The sequence below is a fragment of the Passer domesticus genome, chromosome 3, assembly GCF_036417665.1.
Source record: "Passer domesticus isolate bPasDom1 chromosome 3, bPasDom1.hap1, whole genome shotgun sequence".
In the NCBI taxonomy this organism is placed as follows: Eukaryota; Metazoa; Chordata; class Aves; order Passeriformes; family Passeridae; genus Passer; species Passer domesticus.
Genome location: NC_087476.1, coordinates 116471780 through 116490911, shown reverse-complemented (window position 1 = coordinate 116490911; position 19132 = coordinate 116471780). Strand labels below are relative to the sequence as shown.

At 40.9% G+C, this 19132-nt stretch overlaps 1 protein-coding gene across 7 annotated transcripts in view; it reads left to right on the top strand.

Annotated features, from left to right (window-relative positions):
• MACROD2 (mono-ADP ribosylhydrolase 2) overlaps positions 1–18153 on the top strand; it is an 841176-nt gene extending 823023 nt beyond the window's left edge. For 6 of the 7 annotated variants that reach the window (XM_064415411.1, XM_064415413.1, XM_064415412.1 and 3 more), the window contains 3 exons: positions 7978–8061; positions 13241–13309; positions 14979–18153. In XM_064415411.1, the coding sequence (XP_064271481.1) occupies positions 7978–8061; positions 13241–13302 (146 nt within the window). In that variant the 3' untranslated portion in view covers positions 13303–13309; positions 14979–18153. The remainder of the gene's footprint in view (positions 1–7977; positions 8062–13240; positions 13310–14978) is intronic. The other variant, XM_064415410.1, reaches the window with a different exon arrangement.
• Positions 18154–19132: the final 979 nt, after the last annotated feature.

Here is a 19132-nt window from a genome sequence, read left to right as displayed (position 1 = left end):
ACACAAGTTATGCTGTCACTGTCTGGCTATGCACCTTCCTTGGACCCCAAGAAATCTGGTTCTTGAGAGCTGCCACTGAAATGGGTATCAGAGCATGATTGCCACCATGCAGCTGAATTGCTTGACATAGTGTGGAGGTTGTTCTTTTAGGCTTGTCTCCGTTTGGGAATATGTGGCATGGGGTTACATCTGGCACTGCTGTTATCATGCAGTGTTTTGGGTTGGAAGGGACTTGAAGAGCTCTTTAGTTACCATCCCCCCGCCATGGGCAGGGACACCTTCCAGATGACCAGATTGCTGAGAGCTCCATCCAACCTGACACTGAACACTTCCAGGGGTGGGTCATCCACAGCTTCTCTGGGAAGCCTGTGCCAGTGCCTCACCACACTTGATTTGGGGTTCAAATCACCACTCATGATTTAGATCTTCACATGCCTTACTTATATACAGTCTCTATTCAGAAGAGGGTGTGATTGTTCCCTGCTAGCATAGAGCACCTGAGGGTTAGAGCATCCCTTCCTCTCATTTAGTCCTGTTATTTGCTGGGGAAGTATCTTACTCCATGTCACTGCTATAAAATTTTTGTTCTTATATTCATCCAGTTATCAGAAGAAATTAAAAATGGCATCCATGCTTGGGAGGTAATACACCTTCAGCTCATTCTTCATAATTTTGGTAATAGTCTTCTTGAAGAGGAATTGAATAGAATATTTTCTAAGGTTACTGTTTTGCTCAGCAGTAACCTCTTTCAGAAGCAGGGGCTTTGCAAATAACTGGTTGCAAGCCAGGAGGATGAGAAGCCCCAAAGCTACATTATCATAAGCTTGGGCAAAGCCTCCTTTTGCCCTGTGTGGGTTCTCCATGAAAGGTGAGGGTGCTTCTCTGAGAGGAACTCTTCTAACTTTCAGCTCTTGAGCGGTTTGAGGTTCTCTGAGGTTCTTCCCCTCTTCTTCCCCATCTTTTCCTCATAACTTATATTTATACATATTGTTTCTGTTCACTACAGGTACCCATCTGGTTCTTGCCCTGCTGCTCAAAGCTGAGGACTGTCTCAGTCTCCTTTATATTTGGAGTTATTACTTTGGAACAAAATGGAAAGTTTGTTTCTCTTTTTTTGAAACAGTGTCACATTCTGACAAATCTGTCCTGCTTAGGAGATCCAGGATCTCTTTGCTATCAGAGTCTGCTTTTCTGCAGTTTTCTCAAGATCATTTGAAGTGCTCAGAAAATACAGTGAATACAAGATTGAAGAGGAATAGAGGTAGAGTATGTGCTGCTGATGGCAGCACAGGCTATTAAGTTGTTCTGGTTTTTAGTGGGTGGACCGAAGGGAAAGAAAGTCCTATTAAAACATTTGGGCTCCCACACTGGTTCATCAAAATTAAGACCAGGAGTCCTCACCACAGATTAATGGTGCAGAGAGGAATTGAAGGTGCTGGAGAGAACTGTTGTGCTACCAGGTATGTGGTGATGAGCCTTGTGAGAGTGTGGAGAACAGTGATATTGAGATGGGAGTAGAAGAGCAGATATCATTCTGGCAGGCAGCTGTCTTTCAACAGGCTCATATGGCCATGGAATTCAGAAAATATTTCTGAATGCCCAGCATCATTTCCTGTGGTAAAAAGTGTGCTCTAGGAAATATGTAGATTTTCTGAGGATTACATGAAAGGGTCCCCTAGTGTTCTAATTCCTCACACCTACACAGTTTTTAGGATGAGGTAGGTAGTGATCAGGAACTGAACCAAATCACTCTTGAGTTTCACAAACACCAGGAAAAAACGACAGAATGGGAAAGAGAGGTAAATAATCATACCATTTCTGTTCCCTTCACTTGTTATAATACTACTGAGCATGCTATCTGCCTTATTTGTAGGCAGGGAGGGAGCATAACCATTCAGGACAGGTGATCTCCTAGTTTGATCACAACCAGGCAACATTTTAGTTGATTTAACAGCCAGCAATTGAGAGATGAGATTAATTTTCTGGATTCTCCATTTCAAACATTCTATGCTGCAGGCTTCTTCTTTGTTGAGAGGTTTCACAAAAAGAGCATCTGGAAAACAATGGCATGGCCTTTTACACATTTTCCAGAATTAAAAAAAAACAAGAAAACTTTTCTTAAAACAATGTACCTTGCATTCATCAAGAGCCTGCTGTGTTCAGGTTTATCCTGGTTTTAGAGAGAGACAAAATACACAATGTGCTCCTGTTGGACATGAGTGATTTTAGATGTGCCAAATTTGTATGGCTCTTATGGACAGTATTGCTGAGCAACAATCCTCACTAGCCTCCCATTCCCACCTTTGGAGAATGGTGGGCACAATGGGATTTTACTAACAGTATGTTTAATGAAAGGCTGGAAGGGGATAGGGATAAACAGATCTTAGACACTTTTAAATTGCATTTTTTAAAAATTGCCGTTCAGCTTGAGCTGGGAATAACAGTGGCTGGGAGCAGCAGGATGCCTTTAGGTACAGTTGTGCACAAACACAGAGAGCTGAGCTGACACATGCTGCACTGGAGGGAAAGGGAGATTCATCACTCTCTGTTACTCACAAGGCCAAAATGCCAAAAAGGAGGGTACACACTCCAATTGACAGTGAGGGGGCTGCAGCACAAATCCAGAATGATGCTCACTCACTGCTTTGAAAAGCCCAGCAAAGCTGGTACCATAACCAGCACACCCTCCTTTGAAATCTGCATTCTGGAGTTTTCTTTCATCTCTCTGGAGCGTAATTGCTGGGGACAGGGTGGTGGTTGATCAAGGTGTAATATTCCTGATAGAACAGATGGAGTTGTTTGTTATTTACTGAGCCATGCTGAACAGCAAGAGGCACGGTGGTGGCAGTGCCATTCCTGCAGATTCAGAACTGTCAGTCTTGACCTGCACATTGCAGAAGGACAACAAGGGAGAAAACTGCCCTCCAGCTCAAATGTGATGAAGTACACATCAGATGGAAAAGGATTGCTGATTTTTTTCTTAGCGTCCCAAGAGCAGCAGGTTGGGTGCTTACACCTGTAAAGCCATACAAGAAGACAGCACAAATATTTGATGTGGTAGAATCCAGTCTGATTAAAAGGGTCAGTCGTCCCAGATGGATATCAAAGAGGAGTCAAACAGAATCCTTGTATCACAGGCAGCTTCTGATTCTAAATGAGGCAGCATTTGTTATGTTACTAAAATACAGCAGTAAACAAAGTATGTGAAGGCTTGACAGTCACATTAGCAAAGTGCTACAATGAAATGACTGGAAAGGAGGAAAAAAACAACTCTGGTTATTCACAGAGCAAAGAAATGGGAACTGGTTTTGACAGATAAGATAATGCAGCTGTTGGTCAGAAGAGCTTTTTCTGTTTTGGGGGGGTTTTTTTGATTGTTTGTTTTGGTTTGGTTTGTTACTGCAGATGAAAAATTGTGTGCTCCAATTTTAAAAAGAGAAATTTGGATTTATTCTTTTTTAACATGCCTGACTCTCTCAGAGTCTCATGATTAGGGGAAGCATATTTACAGCTAAACTCAAAACAACAGTGGGTATGAATTGGAGAAATCTGGATTGTTCAGTATAGCTCTAACATGGTTTTCCTCTTGCATAATGACAGAGGTGATTTTTTCAAAGTATATAACACAAGTAGAAGCAACTCATTTATGAATAATTTACAGCTAATGAATTTCTTCAGGTTGCACATTGTCTGTGAGCAGGATAGTATTTTATTAGCATTCCTGCAGCAGCACCCAGAATTGTGGAGCAAGTTAGCTTTAGGAATTATGGCATTGCCATTTTGCCTGTAAAAATAGTAGTTTTCAGGATTGTTGTAGTATTGACAACTCATTTCTCCCTCAAATATTCAGAATTATCTTAGGATTTCCCACTTATTACAAGACTTCTATGACTGGGGACTTTTTAAAGATTTAAGTTACCATGGAGTATATGATTACACTGGCAGAACTAATTTACACATGAAACTTGTTCTTCTGTTTGTCTTAAAGGGGGTCTCTGGCATTATTAACAAGCTACAGACTAATAGCAGGAACCCAGGTTCCTGGTTCAGAGCCCACTTGACATCCCTGACCCACGCAATGCCAAGGCTGGTCTCGAAGGCTCTGCCAGGAGAACGCCCTTTGAGACTCATCAAAGAGAAATATGAATCCTTAAGGATGGCAGCTCAGAGCAGAAACTGAGTTCTTGGGTTGTTACAGCTTCTAAGCCTGCATTGTTGCTTGCTTTTGTTGCTTGAAATAGATGCAAACCTTGTACAAAAGGAGAAGTAAGAATCATGAAGAAAACAAGGGTTACACTTTTTGCTTGTTAGAATTTATTGGGGATTTGTAAAACAGATGCCTAACATCTAAATTTGGACAATTTTAAAAGCAATGCTAAGGTACCAAGAGCTACCACAAGAGCTTCACGTTAGTTTTGTAAACAGTACCTGAATTTAGAGGGGAAAAAAATAATCTCTAGAGAAAATGGCATATTAACTGTAAGCACATGGAACAAGTGACTATTAAGGGAAAAAAAGAAGAGTTTAAATAAGTGTACAGAGATTTCTGTCTTCCTGGTATACACTTGTCTTGTGCATTGGAAAAAGCTGGGAGCCCTGCTTGCCCGTGCCAGCAGCCCATTGTTTCTTAGTGCTGGGCTGGTTGTGTAACCAGCTGGCAAAGGGTTCAGGTAATGAGCTCTGGCAGGAGCACAATTGGAAATGGGAATTGATATTGAAAGCAGTATCTCCTGGGCTCCCTCCCCTTCAGGAGCTCCTGCATGGAGACCTGAAACCCTTTGCTTGTTTGTGCTTTAACCTGAAAGAATTAAATGAGGGAGAGGCCTCATGAATAAATTGCCTGTCAAGGCAGTTTCTGGTATTGATCAAATTCCTCTGTTTATGTGAATTGGGCTGATCTCAGAGTGAACTTGAATTGACTGCACAGCAGGGGAGCTATTTTGGATAATACCCTTTCCACATGCATGGCAGTATACTGAACGTTCCTGTGTCCATCCCATAGTAATAATGAAGGAAGAAATTAAATTTATATTAACTGAATTTGTAAGTCTTCCCAAAAAAATGAGATGGTAAATGGTGAAAACCACCTCCCAAGATTTGCAGTGGTGCTCAACTTAGTAAAAGTTTAAAATATCTTCTGCCTAGTTTTCCCTGAACACTATTTCCCACTACAATTTTTTCTTGCTGACAATATCCAACAACAAACTCCCAGTGTAAATACCACTGATACTGCAACAATCCTCTCCTAGAAAGGATGGGGAATCAGAGTTTCAGACATGGAAAGAAGGTAAAAAAGCGGAACAAAAGCAACTCTTCTGACAGTATTTATGATCCTGAACCTCTGCAAAAAATTCTGCAGATCTGTTGATGCTGTTGTTACTCTTCCTAGCCTCTTTCTAGGTTTACCACCCCCCATCCCATGTCAGATGTTATCACTGCAAATGGAAGACAACTGGAACTAAGCAAATGTGCAGAAATTTACACATGCACATGTGTCTTTCATTAGCCTCTATCATCGCCTAGCACTATGCTAATAAACCTTTGCACCTGTCAGCTGCATGAGAGATTTCTGAAATGGAAAGCAAAAAACCTTTCAGCAGCATGGTAAAGCCAGGCATGCTGGCTAGTTAAAGTTCTTGTGATAAGGCTGGGAACTTTATGTGCTCATCTTCAGGCAGTGACAAGAGGAGAAACTGGGAGGCCAGACATGACCAGTCGTATCATATCTCCTGTATTTGGTTAATACATGGTGGTTTAGAGGAGTCAAAGTCAGATTCAGAGGTAGCAGCTGCCAGCTGGAGCATGCTGGTGTTTAGCAGACATCCCAAACACCTACATGAGCCATCAGGGTGTCTTGGTGGGTAGAGCTGCATCCACTGCAGGCTGCACTCATGTAGAGACAGTCAACAGGACAAAGTGGAATATTTTTAACATGAAAGAGTAGGTTTAAGACTGGATATTAGGAGGAAATTCTTTACTCAGAGGTTGGTGAGGCCCTGGCACATATTGCCTTGTGAAGCTGTTGTTGCCCCATCCCTGGAAGTGTTCAAGGCCAAGTTGGATGTGGCTTGGAACAACCTGGTCTAATGGAAGGTGTCCCTGCCCATGGCAGGGAGATTGGAACTAAATGGTTTTTAAGCTTCCTCCCACCCACCTGATTATTCTGAGATTTTTCAAAGTTTTATTTTTCATAGAGATGTTTCCCTCAGATAATCAAAATGTATCACAATCAGAATGTCTGTGTATCTTCCTTCATTAATCAGTATTTTCATGGTCCCTCAAATTTCATATTGATTTTGCCAGAAGAAGTCAGGCAGGGATTTTGAAACACCTGTTAAGTCTTGTACTTGACAAATTCCTGACATATACATATTATTTGTGTAGGGTCACCTGGGTTTATCTTTTGCATGAGCCAAAAAGACAGGTGGGTGAGCACTGGGAAACCTTGGGGATGTTGGTACATAAAAAAACACAGGAGATAACCATGCTCACTCTCATGAATTCCCTGGAGAAGCATCTGGAGCTTGATGGCCACAAAGGGGCCATTTCAGGCAGATGTGCAGCATTCTCAGTCACAGATGTTTACAAGTATTTTGTTTGGGGAGATGATTTTAAACCAGTGAGGAAGAGGTGAAGCTGCTGATATGATGATCTGCTGAAAAGTTTCTGCATGAGAAGGAAGGTCTGTTAAAATGATAAGTAACATTTCTATCACTGTAAAGTCATCCATCCCCCAAGCTTGGTAGGACTGTTGGTCAGGCATTGGAATAGGCTGCCCAGGGAAGCAGTGGAATCCCAGCCCTGGAAGTGTTCAGAAGGTGAGTGGATGTAGTACTTGAGGACATGATTTTGTGGTGTACTTAGCAGTCTTGGGTTAACAGTGGGACTCTGTCTTAGAGGTCTTTTCCTACCTTAATGATTCTGTGATTCTATAGGGAGTGTGCCAGAAGTTCCCAGTGAAAATAGCATTGGCCATCACAGCAAGCAGAGAGGAAATTAAATTCCCCATTATACCATTGGTTTGCAGATAAAATTAGAAGGAAATGTGACTGAAATTTTCAGTAGTAAATACATTTTTATGGACAAAATCAATGTAGTATACTCTGGTGGCCTTAAAACCCCCACTTTAGAATTCCACAGGAGAAAGAAGGAGGTTTTTGAGAGACGGTGAAGGGGTAGATTATTTCAGTTTATGAATGAAATGTTTCTGAAATATCTGAGTTCTTACTACACTCTGCTGTCTCATTATAACCACCCAAATGCCTGGATCCCTTAGTGACCAATCCCCTGCTATCCTGGAGTTCAGTCACATGAGTGCAACAGGTTTTACAGCAGCCACAGAAGCAGAGAAGTAGCATGATGGAATGTAAATAAAAATTGGCTTCTTGGCCAATGGCAGAATAGTAGAACTGTCTAAAACAGCAAATTAATTTTTTTTCCTTTTCAAATATTGTTAGGAATTTGAATCTAAGCTTCCAGACAAGCCTGAGGCAGAAGAGATAAAAATATTGAGTTACAATGATAAAATGCATTTTCCCACATTCATATTCTAGTTTGTGTCTGGCTACCCGGTGTATTTGAACACTTCACTGTATTTATTTTCTTTCTGCTGGGTATAGAAAATTTATAACTGTGACTAAGTCCCCATCATATACTTCATTTTATGACCAGAGGGGATTCTTTAAATGTGAAGAGAAAAGAATTGTGGGGAGGCAGTTGCACACACCACGATGTGATTTTAACAATCCCAGTTAAAAAAGAGTTTGAATTGCTAGAAATATTCAGGCAATTATTTTCAAACCATGTTTTCCCTATAGCCTCTGTCCTCTTCTCTAGTGGGTGCCACTATACAACAGTGGAGTCTACAAAGGTAAGAGCTTGCCAGAAGGAAAAAAAAAAGCCAGGCATGAAGAGTCTGAGAATTAGATATTAATTGGGTACTGTGAGTATTGATCTTTCTCTTTCTTTGGCTTATAGGGATACAAGAGCAAGAGGAAACTTCTGTGGAGCCTGTGAAAATTGACCTTGCAAGTCAAGCAGCAGATGTTTCAAATAAGGATGGTAAGTTGTTCTATTATTTTCAATTAATTTTTTAGGGTAATGGGTGTAATCTGACAAAGAGAGTGTTTAGATTGGATATTAGTAAGGAATTGTTCACTGTGAGGGTGGGGAGGCAGTGAAACGGATTGTCCAGAGAGCTCTGGATGCCCCATTCCTGGAAGTGTTCAAAGCCAGGCTCATGGGGGCTTGGAACAACCTGATCTGGTGGAAGGTGTCCTTGCCCAAGGCAGGGTAGTAGAACTACACAGTCTTTAAAGTCTTTTCCAAGCAAAACCATTCTATTACTCTGTATATCATCCTGAAGTTGATACCTAGCATTGCCTTTCTGGAGTTTGTTTATATGTCTTCTTGAGAGTTTACACCATCTCTACTGTCTTGTGAGTCTGGTGGAAGTAACTTTCAGCACTGTAGCCCTGCTTTTTAATTTGATTGAGTTAATGTGTTCAATTGGGATGTTCTACACTGTCTGCCTTTTAAATAAGTAATATTTTGGACCCATTGGTCTTGGTATAGAATTGGCCAAGAGGTTGGGGATCTATCTGCAGTCAGAGGATTATTTCTAAATATTTTTGTGCTGGTGCCCAGCTCCATCGAGTGGGAAGTGTTTGGCAGTATAACCACTCTGAACTTGTATGTTGGTCTCATTCTCAGTCAGCTGTGATTCCTCCCTTTCCTCCTCCTTCAGTATCCATACTCTCACTAGGACTTTTATTGTTAATAAAATAACCACAATTTAGTTGACCCAACAGCAGTTCCAGTCAGGTTTGTGGACATAATCAACCCACAATTCCTGACTTGGAAATTATATTCCTCCAACACTGATCTGGGTGAGCCAATGACCTGTCTGTGTGGCAAATTCCAGCAAGGGCTGAGTACTAAGATGCTACTCAAGTCTGCAGTGTGTAACATCCTTGTAAACAAAAAATAATTTACTGTTTTGACTCATCCTGTATGTAAAGAAATTGTGGTGGGAATCAGCATATTGGTGCTTTGGCTTTGTGAGGCCTTTTTCACCCATCTTGCTCAGCTCTTGTAGCAAACAGAGCTACATACACGGTTTTGTTGGGTTTTACGCAGAGGGGCTTTTTTACTGCCCCAGACAGCAGTGGGTTTGGGATCGGGTATACAATCCTCATTTCATACCCATAGACTCTTCTCTGTAGTGAAGGCTATTTTTTAACTCTTTCTTTAATCTCCTCAACATTGGCATAATATTAATTGAAGGGACACTTTTATACATCTCAAAGACAAACCAATTATATTGTTCTTGCCATTACATGAAGAATCTGATGCTGATTTCCTTTCTCTGATGTCAGATTGTGCTGCAGCATTTGAATGGGTGACTGATTAGATACTGGCCTGTAAAGAAGTTTGCAAGCACAGGAAAAGCAAGTGTGCATAATGGACTTTTCTTTATTAGGAAATACTAGAGTTTATACTATTACAAATAGAAGTGGAAAATAAAGCCAAAGCAGCCTTCTTTACTCATTCTTTGAACAAACCCAAAAGTCATAGCACATTAAAACATTTGAATTGTGAATCCATAGGATACTTTGGACTACTTAGTGAAAATAAATCCAAATTTACTAAAGGAATATCTTAAGGGATTTCTGGCTGGAAAGGAAAGTGATTGCATAACTGTTTCAACATGTGCCCATAGGACAGGACAGCAGGACCAGCTAGCAGTTTCTGAAATTAGAATCTTGATAGGTTTCTCTGTTTCAAATCTTGCTTATCTTGTAACATCTTCTACATATGACTCATCTTATACCTTTCTTTCCTTTGAACTTTCTAGGTTATGTGAAAGAACAGGAAAAGGGTGTTTGCATAGGCTGCCAAAAAGTACTTCACTTCTCAGGGAAGGTTTTGTTTCTAGACAGCTTAAATTGCTATTAGGATTATATTACAGGGTGGTTTTCCTTGTGGACATATACTGCGTGTTTAAAAAAAAAAAAAAGAGAGGAAGGATCAAACTCATTCCCTTTAACAGTCATTTTTATGTAAATTGCCTATTTTTTTCTCTGGTCTCCTTCTTTCCGCCCCAGGAGATCTCATTGCTTCACAGCTGAAAGCACAAGCATGTATTACTGCATCCCCCTGGCAGCCCAGCTCTTGTGGTTTAATTTCATGTTCAATGGCACAGTGGAAAGTGCATTAGAGATGCAGAGAGTTCAGACAGCTTGGGTGGATCTCAATATTGGTTCATCCAGTGGGCAGATCCATGAGAGTGATACATTTGAGAAATTACTATTATTTGAGACCTGGGATTGATTCTTCATCAGGAAAACTGTCAGAAGGTGCATCTGTAGCCTGGATTAGAGCTGTGTGTACAGACACGTATTCGTCCTGCCCATTTCCATCAGCCATGAGAGTAAAGACTCTTGTATATTAAATATCTTGCATCCAGACAGATTTGCTGATTAGTTTTTTTTTTAATGATGGCAAACCCCACCTTTGGTAATTGGCTTCTTAGATGGTATTTTCTTATATGATATTTCCCTGACAGCAGCTTGCTTGCTTGCTTGCTTGCTTGCTTGCTTCCTTCCTTCCTTCCTTCCTTCCTTCCTTCCTTCCTTCCTTCCTCCCTCCCTCCCTCCCTCCCTCCCTTCTCTCCCTTCTTTCTTCTTCCACCAAAGCTCTAGAGATTACTAAGGCAATTTTTAGTTTCCAGCTTGTATTAGTCAGATCAAACTTTTCATAATGGGGTTGCTCCATCATCTTTTTTTTTGTTTGTTTGTTTCAAGTCTGTGGAAAGCTGCATCCTGACTTAAACCAAAACACTAATATTTTTGTGTCATCTGCTGTCCAGGTCTATGGCATAATATGCTAGGCTAAAGAAATGCACTGTCTCTCTCAGATGACTTTAACTTGGCTCTCCAGTCTCCCATTTGCCTGTCTTCTCCTTCATCCTGTTATGGATGGGAATTATTTTCTGGGTTATTTTTTCTCCTCTTGTAAGGAACTTTCTTGCTTTTGGGGGACAAATCCCTGCCTGGTCATCATTTGAGAGTTGATAATTTTGGCCCCCTAACGGGTCAAAATTTAAATCAGACAGAGAATGTCCACATCCATGACACAGAGATGTCCATTTCTGGCAATAAAACCATCTGTGAAGGTGCAGAAGGAAGTGCAGGTAAAACTGAATATAGGAGACATGCATCTCTGCACTCCAGGTGCTTCTCGGAGCTGTTGGCTGATGTAGCATATTATGGGGAGATGCAACCAGACTGCTAAAGTGAGTTAGCAGTTTAAAACCTCTTAAAAACCTTGCTTATCAGAGACAACCCCTATTTTAGCTTGTTGATTGGACGTAGAACACCCAGGGCTAATGATGCCTTTCTGACACCACCTCGTGCTGGGAGGAACTGAGGATTGTGAGTCCCATCCCCACCACACCTGGTGGCTGTTCTTCCATGTGTTCTTGTGCTATGTGCTTCACTGCTGTGCTGTTTCCCAGCTAAACAGAGAGAACTGTGTGGCTGCACTCATAGTGGCATATGTTGGGGTTCACTCAGTGGTCTGCAGAAGCCCATTCTTCAGTCAGACCTCCCTGTCCTTAGGAGAGTTCATGCAAAGAGCTGAGCTCCGTCACAAATACAGAGGAAAAGGTTCATCTGGGATGCTGACAGAGCCTCACCACAGGTTTCAGGTCCAGATTTATTTTGCAGGAGGTTTCTGTAGAATATGAGTGAAGACTGACAGTATTTTTAACAAATACTGCCAGTGAAGCTGTCCAGCATGATGAGGCTGGGAGAGGATGCTCTTGTCAGTGTGCAGCAGCCTTCCTTCCATGATTTTTTTATTTATTAAGCATCCTCTCTTTTCTATGCAAATATTGTTAAAGAACACAAGCTTGCTAAATGTGATGAGCATCACAGCTCTGTAATCAGGAGAGGATACTTTTCATATTATTCATCACATACATCCAGGAAGCCATTACAAAATCTTCTCTGCATATTGGTTATTAATAATTTACAAATAATTCATCAAAACTGTAACAGGTACATTGGCATGATATTGATTCAGAAAAGACATCATACTGCCTGGCTGGAAGTAGCATCATTATTGATTTTGGGGTTTTTTCCTTCCTCTCTCCCATCTTAATTTCCAAATCTTCTACTCGTGTTTGAGGTTTTTTCCTGTCACCCATGCCAAATGCCTCATAATCTACAGGTGATAACACAACACAAAGCCAGAGTAAAGAAACAAAAAACAGTTTTACTATAAATGGCTTCAAATTCAGTGCAGAACAAATACTAGATATTAGTCTTAAAACTGCAGGTATTTATGTTTAGCTTAACTATGACCATTCACACCTGCCGTAGTTTAAATTATAGTTTTGACAAATGTCACAGTGAAATTAGTTTAAGCCTTCTGTTTAATTTATTTTAATCTTTTTTCTTAGTTTGTTTTTTTAATGTCATTTTAAATGAAAATAAGGTTGGCTTTTAAATGGATCTTACACTAACAAACTGTTGTTGTAGGAATATAGTGACATTGCCTCTGAATCCTCCCCTAGGTTCCAGCAATTTGCGGTTCAAGAACTTCTGGAAGCAGCATCTCTGTAACTGAGAAGTGTCACATTTTGACTCCTGTAATTTAGGGACATGGTTTAGTGGGACTTGGTAGTGTTAGGATTTTGGTTGGACTCAGTGATCTTAAGGGTCTTTTCCAACCTAAATGATTCTATTTTTCTATGGAAATGGATCTGTGTTCATCCTGTGGCTCAGCCTGGGTCCTACCAGGGACTTTGTCAGAAGCCATTGTTTGAATCAGAGGGTCAAGGTTTGAATCTGAGGGTCAAGACCACTTAGTCCAGCAAAACTCCAGATCACTCTTTGGCAATACCTGTATCTCTGTGGCCTGCAGAGAGACATGAAGGTCCTTTTGACCTTGAGCTGGACTCCAAAGTCAGACTGGATGGACCAAAGAGCAAATCTAGAGCCAGAGGCTTGCATTTCTAAATGGTGGTAAAGCCTTCCTCCTTGCAGGACTGTTTGCCATGGTGTCCAGGGAACTCCAGGTTAGGATGGGTCCCCTAAGAGGCCTATTTGATGACTTAAGAGATTTCTTAATGCAATAAATGTCCCTTTTGGTTTAAAAGCAGTTATTACTCCACATGATAAACTTAACGAGTATCATTAATAGAGTTCAATGACCATCTCATTTCTTTTTTCAGCTGAAATGAATAGTCAAGTTGAAAGTATAAATGATCCAATGGAAACAGAGCAGAAAGCTTAAGTAACAGGTAAGACCTTCACAACTATTTTTTCTCCCCTATTTTCCATACAGTTTCTGTATGAAAACTTGCTTTGAAAGCACCTGAATTAAAGTTAAAATTTACCAAACATTAAAAAAAATAAGGAAGACAGGATACAAGGGAGAAGTAATTATCTAGTGTGGCCTGTATTGCATCATAAAAAGGAAAAACTTTATTTGTCAAGCAAATATTATAGCAGCAGTGTGCAGTTGTAATGGGTGTAGGTAGTGCATGGTCTTAGATCATCAGAAGGCAAAGCAGCACTGAGATGAGGAACAGAAGAGTAAGTGAGCAAACAATTTTTGGCATTGCTTTGGAAAAATGACAGGCAATTTATACTGGTTGGAACAAAGCTCAGTTCTGTATGAGCTGTGCTCTGGGAACAAAAGGTTCACATTTGAAGGGGTTTGTTGCCCTTGGCTCTCCAGTACCTAATGTCTCTTCAGCAATACTGCTGAAAAACAAGGTGAAGTCAGAGAGCTGCCTTCTGGAGCTCTGCTGCCTTTTGGAGCTTTTTTTGGCTTCCCACACTAAATGACAGTGCTGTGGCTGGAGCAGTGGTGGCTGCTGAGGAAGTGTTTTTCATTGGCATAAATAGTATTTCTTCTAGACTAAAATGAATAATGAAGTGGGAAGACAGAAGTCCAAGGCTCATCCCTAACAAAAAGAAGCAGGAGCCACTTCTCCTACAGAAGTGGTTTTCAGTGCACACTGCTTCCTTTGGTGTAGGGTTTCTGAGAAGTACCAATATTATCAACAGTGAGAAGTAGCCCTGTTGGTGTCCCATTTAAAAAGTACTGAAGTGAAAAAGGATGCACCCTCAAAATATTAATTAAAATTCAGCATCCATAACTCTTCCACCCCTTCCCTTAGCTTCTTGCTCAAACAAAAAAGAGGAAATAATGAAATCCTTAACTTAAAAATACATCAATATGTTAATACCCTTCCTCTGTTTAAAAAAAAAGGTATTTGAATATTACAGTTTTCTTGTGGCCCTTAAGAAGTCTGTTTCTCATGCTGCTTTTTCCCATAGAAATTATTATCTGTGAATGTTTAGGGCTGGAGTAATTTTTGTTCATGAATTAGCAATTAATTAATAAATCTCTTCAGTTCCACTGTGGGGCCAGATCCCGGGCGCACCGTGTCTTCCTCAGCAGTTCAATGGCATGCACAGGATTAGAAGCAGGCATTGAATTCATTTGCAACTCACTGTCAAAATCATCCAAACTGTGTTGCTGCTGTTTTAATTACTCGGAGCAGTCCCCAGGGAGGATTGATCAGCATGTTAAACCTCAGAGAATCTCACAAGGGTCATTCTGGAGCGAGGGAGGTCCATCTGCTTCCTATTTTTAGTACTTTAATGTGTTGTTTGTCACCAAAGCACCTGCCAGAGCTGGCAGTCTCTGGTATCAAGCTGTTGCTTGGTGGTGCTCTGGAAAACCAAGACACCCTGCTAAGCACAGGTAATTTGCTCACCCTATAGTAGCTGTTATACATAATCTGTGTCACGCACACACATTGGGCATAAAATGAAACCGTAGGCATCTGTTGCTGGAAACATGAGACTTGGGGGAAACAAGAGACGTGGGTTCTGTACAGACATTTGAAAATTTTCCTTTTTTTTCTTTCCACTTTTCTCTCTACTGCTGTGGCGAAGGAAGGATGCAGGAGAGGAGAGACCCAAGGAAACCCTACGGGCAGGCGCTGACATCCTCCAGCATCATTCTTGGCCGAAAAGAGCACACAGAGATGATCAGCGGGTTGGGAGGGGGGGAGCTTTTGGGGGAATGAGTCTTTGCTTTTAATTTCTCTTTGTTCTTCATTGCATTTCATTCTGTAAGTCTGTTGCAAAGGATCGTAACTTCCCAGGTCTAAAAATGTTTTGCAATTAACTCTGCATTTACAATAGTTTCTTCTGAAATGTGAGTCCCTCTCTTATACTGGGTCTTTTTTCCTCCTGCATCATACCATCAGTAGCCTGTTTCCAGGCCCACCCCTTTTCTAGCATCTTTATCTTCTTTCCCATGATCAGCTTATGCTGTGCCATGTCCTTACATGTGAGTAACACATGTGGCCTCAAACAGCCAGCACCCTAAATCCTGCTTTTTCCAGTTAGTTCTGCACATCTCAAAACCAGTGCTGTAAGTATGACCTTTGGGTACAGGTAGGCAACAGACATTTCCTCGATGCTGGAAAGACTCTGCATTAGAGGCATCTTTAAATACAGCTCCCAGCTTTAACAGCTTCACACAGTAGCTTTTGTGAGCCCTCATTACATTTTCCACTGCATATGCGTGGATTTATTTTTTTTTAAAGCAATTAACAGTCATTTGGATAAGAACGTCTCTCCATATGTCAATTGTTCTGCCAGTAAATGCTGCACTGAAATTTGTTGAAAAGGAACAAAAGGTTTTCATGTACATTTCCCAACTGTACTGTAACTGATGGAAAATACACTGGATGGAAGAGCATGCAACCTTTGTCCCTACAGGGATATGCTACTAACTGTATTTTAAAGTGCTGCTAAGAATAATTTGGTCATTTTAAGAAAGTCATTGATTCTAATCTGATAATTCTAAGAAAAATAATTGGTTTTTTCACCCAAAATATTCCTGAATCACAGAATAGGTATTTAATATCTGGCCAGGTAGAAAAAGTAAAAAAAAAAAAAAAAGGTAAGACATATCTCTATCCTCCTGTGATCTGGGTTCCTTCCAGCTAGAGCAGTTTCAATGATAAATCCTGTGCTGGAATAGCAGCAAGTCAAGGGTGACCTGAGCACACCTAACATGGGCTATGACAGTCAATGGTTGTTGTTAATTCAAAAGGGTGTCAAGGAAAAACAAGGATTAGAAAGGAAAACAGGAAAAGCATCAGATTAAAAACAGAGAGTACAGCTCCTAGAAAGTACAGCTCCCCCCATCTCCCCTCCTCCCCTTCTCTGTGGGACTCCAGCATGTCTGTTGAGGTGGGATCAGAAGGGTATTTCTGTGTGCTGCCTCCAGTGGAATATTCACCCAGGTGTGATTAGTGCCAGAGGGGCTCTCAAGGAGCTTCTTCATCACCTGGACAACTCCAAATTGGATCAATTGTAGGAGTAAATGAGCTGATGTTAGTCTATTAATCAGTTTGAGAATTTTGCTAAGATTACCTGTATTTGGTAACTATCATTCCTCTGGCTCTTGCACTCTCCAAATACTCTTGAAGGGACTCCTTGTTCCCTTTGAGGTGCCTCTGATGCTCTCCTTTCCCAACCTTGGGGTCATGCTTGACAGAACATGTTTTTGGGATGTGGACTCTTCTGCATGGTCCCTTATGTTTCTGTGTATTTCTCACACTGTGTTACTGTGATTGAAACAGGCTGTCATAATAGGTAGGTCAGGAGTGGATAAATACACCAGAGGTGATGTATACAACTGTGATAACTTCAACAGACTGTCCAGTCCCCTGAATGTAGTTCTGTACCTCTTCTGATTGTGCTTCCCCATGGCCAACATTAACATCAGCCATTAATCAGATGTCAAAATCTTTTCTTACCAACTTTGGCTTTAGCAAGGGAGCCAAAGGGACAGCCCCACAGGAGGCTGGATGCTGAGGTGTGGTCATTCAGAAGGAGATAAAGATTCCTTAAATGTCTTGTGAAGACTGACTGGCAGTTAAAGAAAAAAATTAGCTGCAAAGATGCATCATATGAGACGCTCTCTAGCCCCTGACAGTAATTTCATTTTGCTTTTTATTTAACCTTGGTAGACAATAGTGAGTCTTCAAAACAACCATTTTCCCAGTGATGTGTCAGCAAAGCATGAAGTCCAGAAGGTGTAAAGCAAGGAAACCTATGAGTGGATTAAGTCCTTACTGTACTATTTGCAGCCTTGTTTATATCTGTCCTCCTCTGGGTGGGTTTTGATTTGAGTTGTTGGCATTTTTCACTACTCATAAAGTGAGTATACTTGGCAGCATGAGTTCTCAGCTGTGTTAATAATAGTCACTGCAGTCAGTCTCTGATGTTTGTCTGGAGATGCAGAAAGGTAAAGAGCTGGTTTTGTAGAAGAACTGATGTTAGATAGAGAATCACCATGCTGGTATTTATGTCAAGGATTTTGATTTAAACTCAAAACTTATTTACAGCAGGTGGTGTAAAGCCCTTGGGTGCTGATGTTTGCATTCAATGTAAGAGGCTGTGCTTGATTGTTGTTCCCCCTGTGTCTGAAAGTGCTCATCCCTACCATTAGGCACAATATTCCTCAGGCTGGTGACTGCTCCCGTGATGACATCCAAAGGTGATACTGAGACATAGTCTGTAATAATGGGTCACTGCAGCTAATTGTCACTCTTTCTATAAAGCACTGAGAAAGCCTCTCTTTGAATTAACACTGTTCTGCTTTAGGACTTGAATTAAATTATATTAAAAAAAAAAGAGTTTATATGCAGTGCATGCCAGCTTTGCTTTTAAAATGACGAAATTTAACAGAGTATGTGGATCTATTTTCTTGGGGAATAGGGATTTTTATCATATTGTTCATCCGGGATTTGCCTTACCCTGACATTTGTGATATAAGTTTTAAAAAATGTAAAAACTGAAAAAGGTAATTTTCTTGACCAAAAAATATGTTTTTACTTCAATGCAAAGAAATGTAGAATGTTGCTTGCAAAATGTCCTCTAATAGATGGTCTAATAGTTATATGGGTTAACATATGCCTTTCTTGTTACTTTGTCATTTACATGCTGAACCTGAGTCTCGTTACTTTCCTTGTAACCTAAAGAACCAATGCCTTCATAACTACCTTGTTAAAGCAAATAGTTAATAAAGCTTGTCCTGAAGACAAGGCAATTTGTCATTTGGCAGATTCTTGTAACAACCAGATATCTCCTGGCAGGGGGGATTTTTAGAGGATCTTACAGCTCAGAGGGGAAGAGGCATCTTGACTGATCCCAGTGCTGCACAAGAGATGTTACAAAACCTGTCCTGTTGAGCTAAATCCCAGCATGTGTTATCTGTCAAAGAATACTCCATATATATATGAAATCCACTGGTATAATAGAGAATTATGTATGCTAGATGTTATCTGTCCTTTCTACCATCAGTTATTTTAAAAATTGATAGGTAGAGGATACTTCAAAGATGGCAAAAGTGTTTTTTTTTCCTTTCATGACACCTACATAAGTGAAACTGTGTGTACCAGCCTGCCCTTTCCCTTCTCAGCCAAGGTTTTAAACATCAATAACTGAAGGAAGGGGGCTGGGCTGTGTGGGTTCAACACATTCTCCAACAAATGGCTTTCATCTCTGAAATTTCACCTTTCCTTGTGTGCAACCCTCGGACTGCCAAATGGAAGAAGACAAGGTACAGGAGATGCATGTCCATGGGGAATGTGTGCCTTTTTGTATGCAGGCCCCAAATGCATGAATGGTCTGAGCTAACCCGAGAGAGAGAAATACCAGAAACAGCTGTGCTTCTCACTGGCTTCAGCTGTTTCCACTTTATGTCCAGAACTGTGCAGCAGTGGAAGCACCTACTTTACCCACACTGCAGCCTATTTCCACTGCAACAGTGTGAATGTTTTAAGCCTCTTTGGCCTTTGCCCTGTTTTAAGAGAGAGCAAATAAATTGCCTTCTTAGCTGGGAGAAAGTGCTGTCCATCCCACCCTCCTTGACTAGCACAACCTCAAGAGGAGAAAGTCCATGCCATTGGAGTATGAAGAAGGGCACATGTTTGAAGTGGCACAGATCCTCACAGAGATGGATGTTTTCCCAAATGATGTGGATTAGGAGAGTCTTCTTGACAGATTTCTAAACAAGGTCTGAAAGG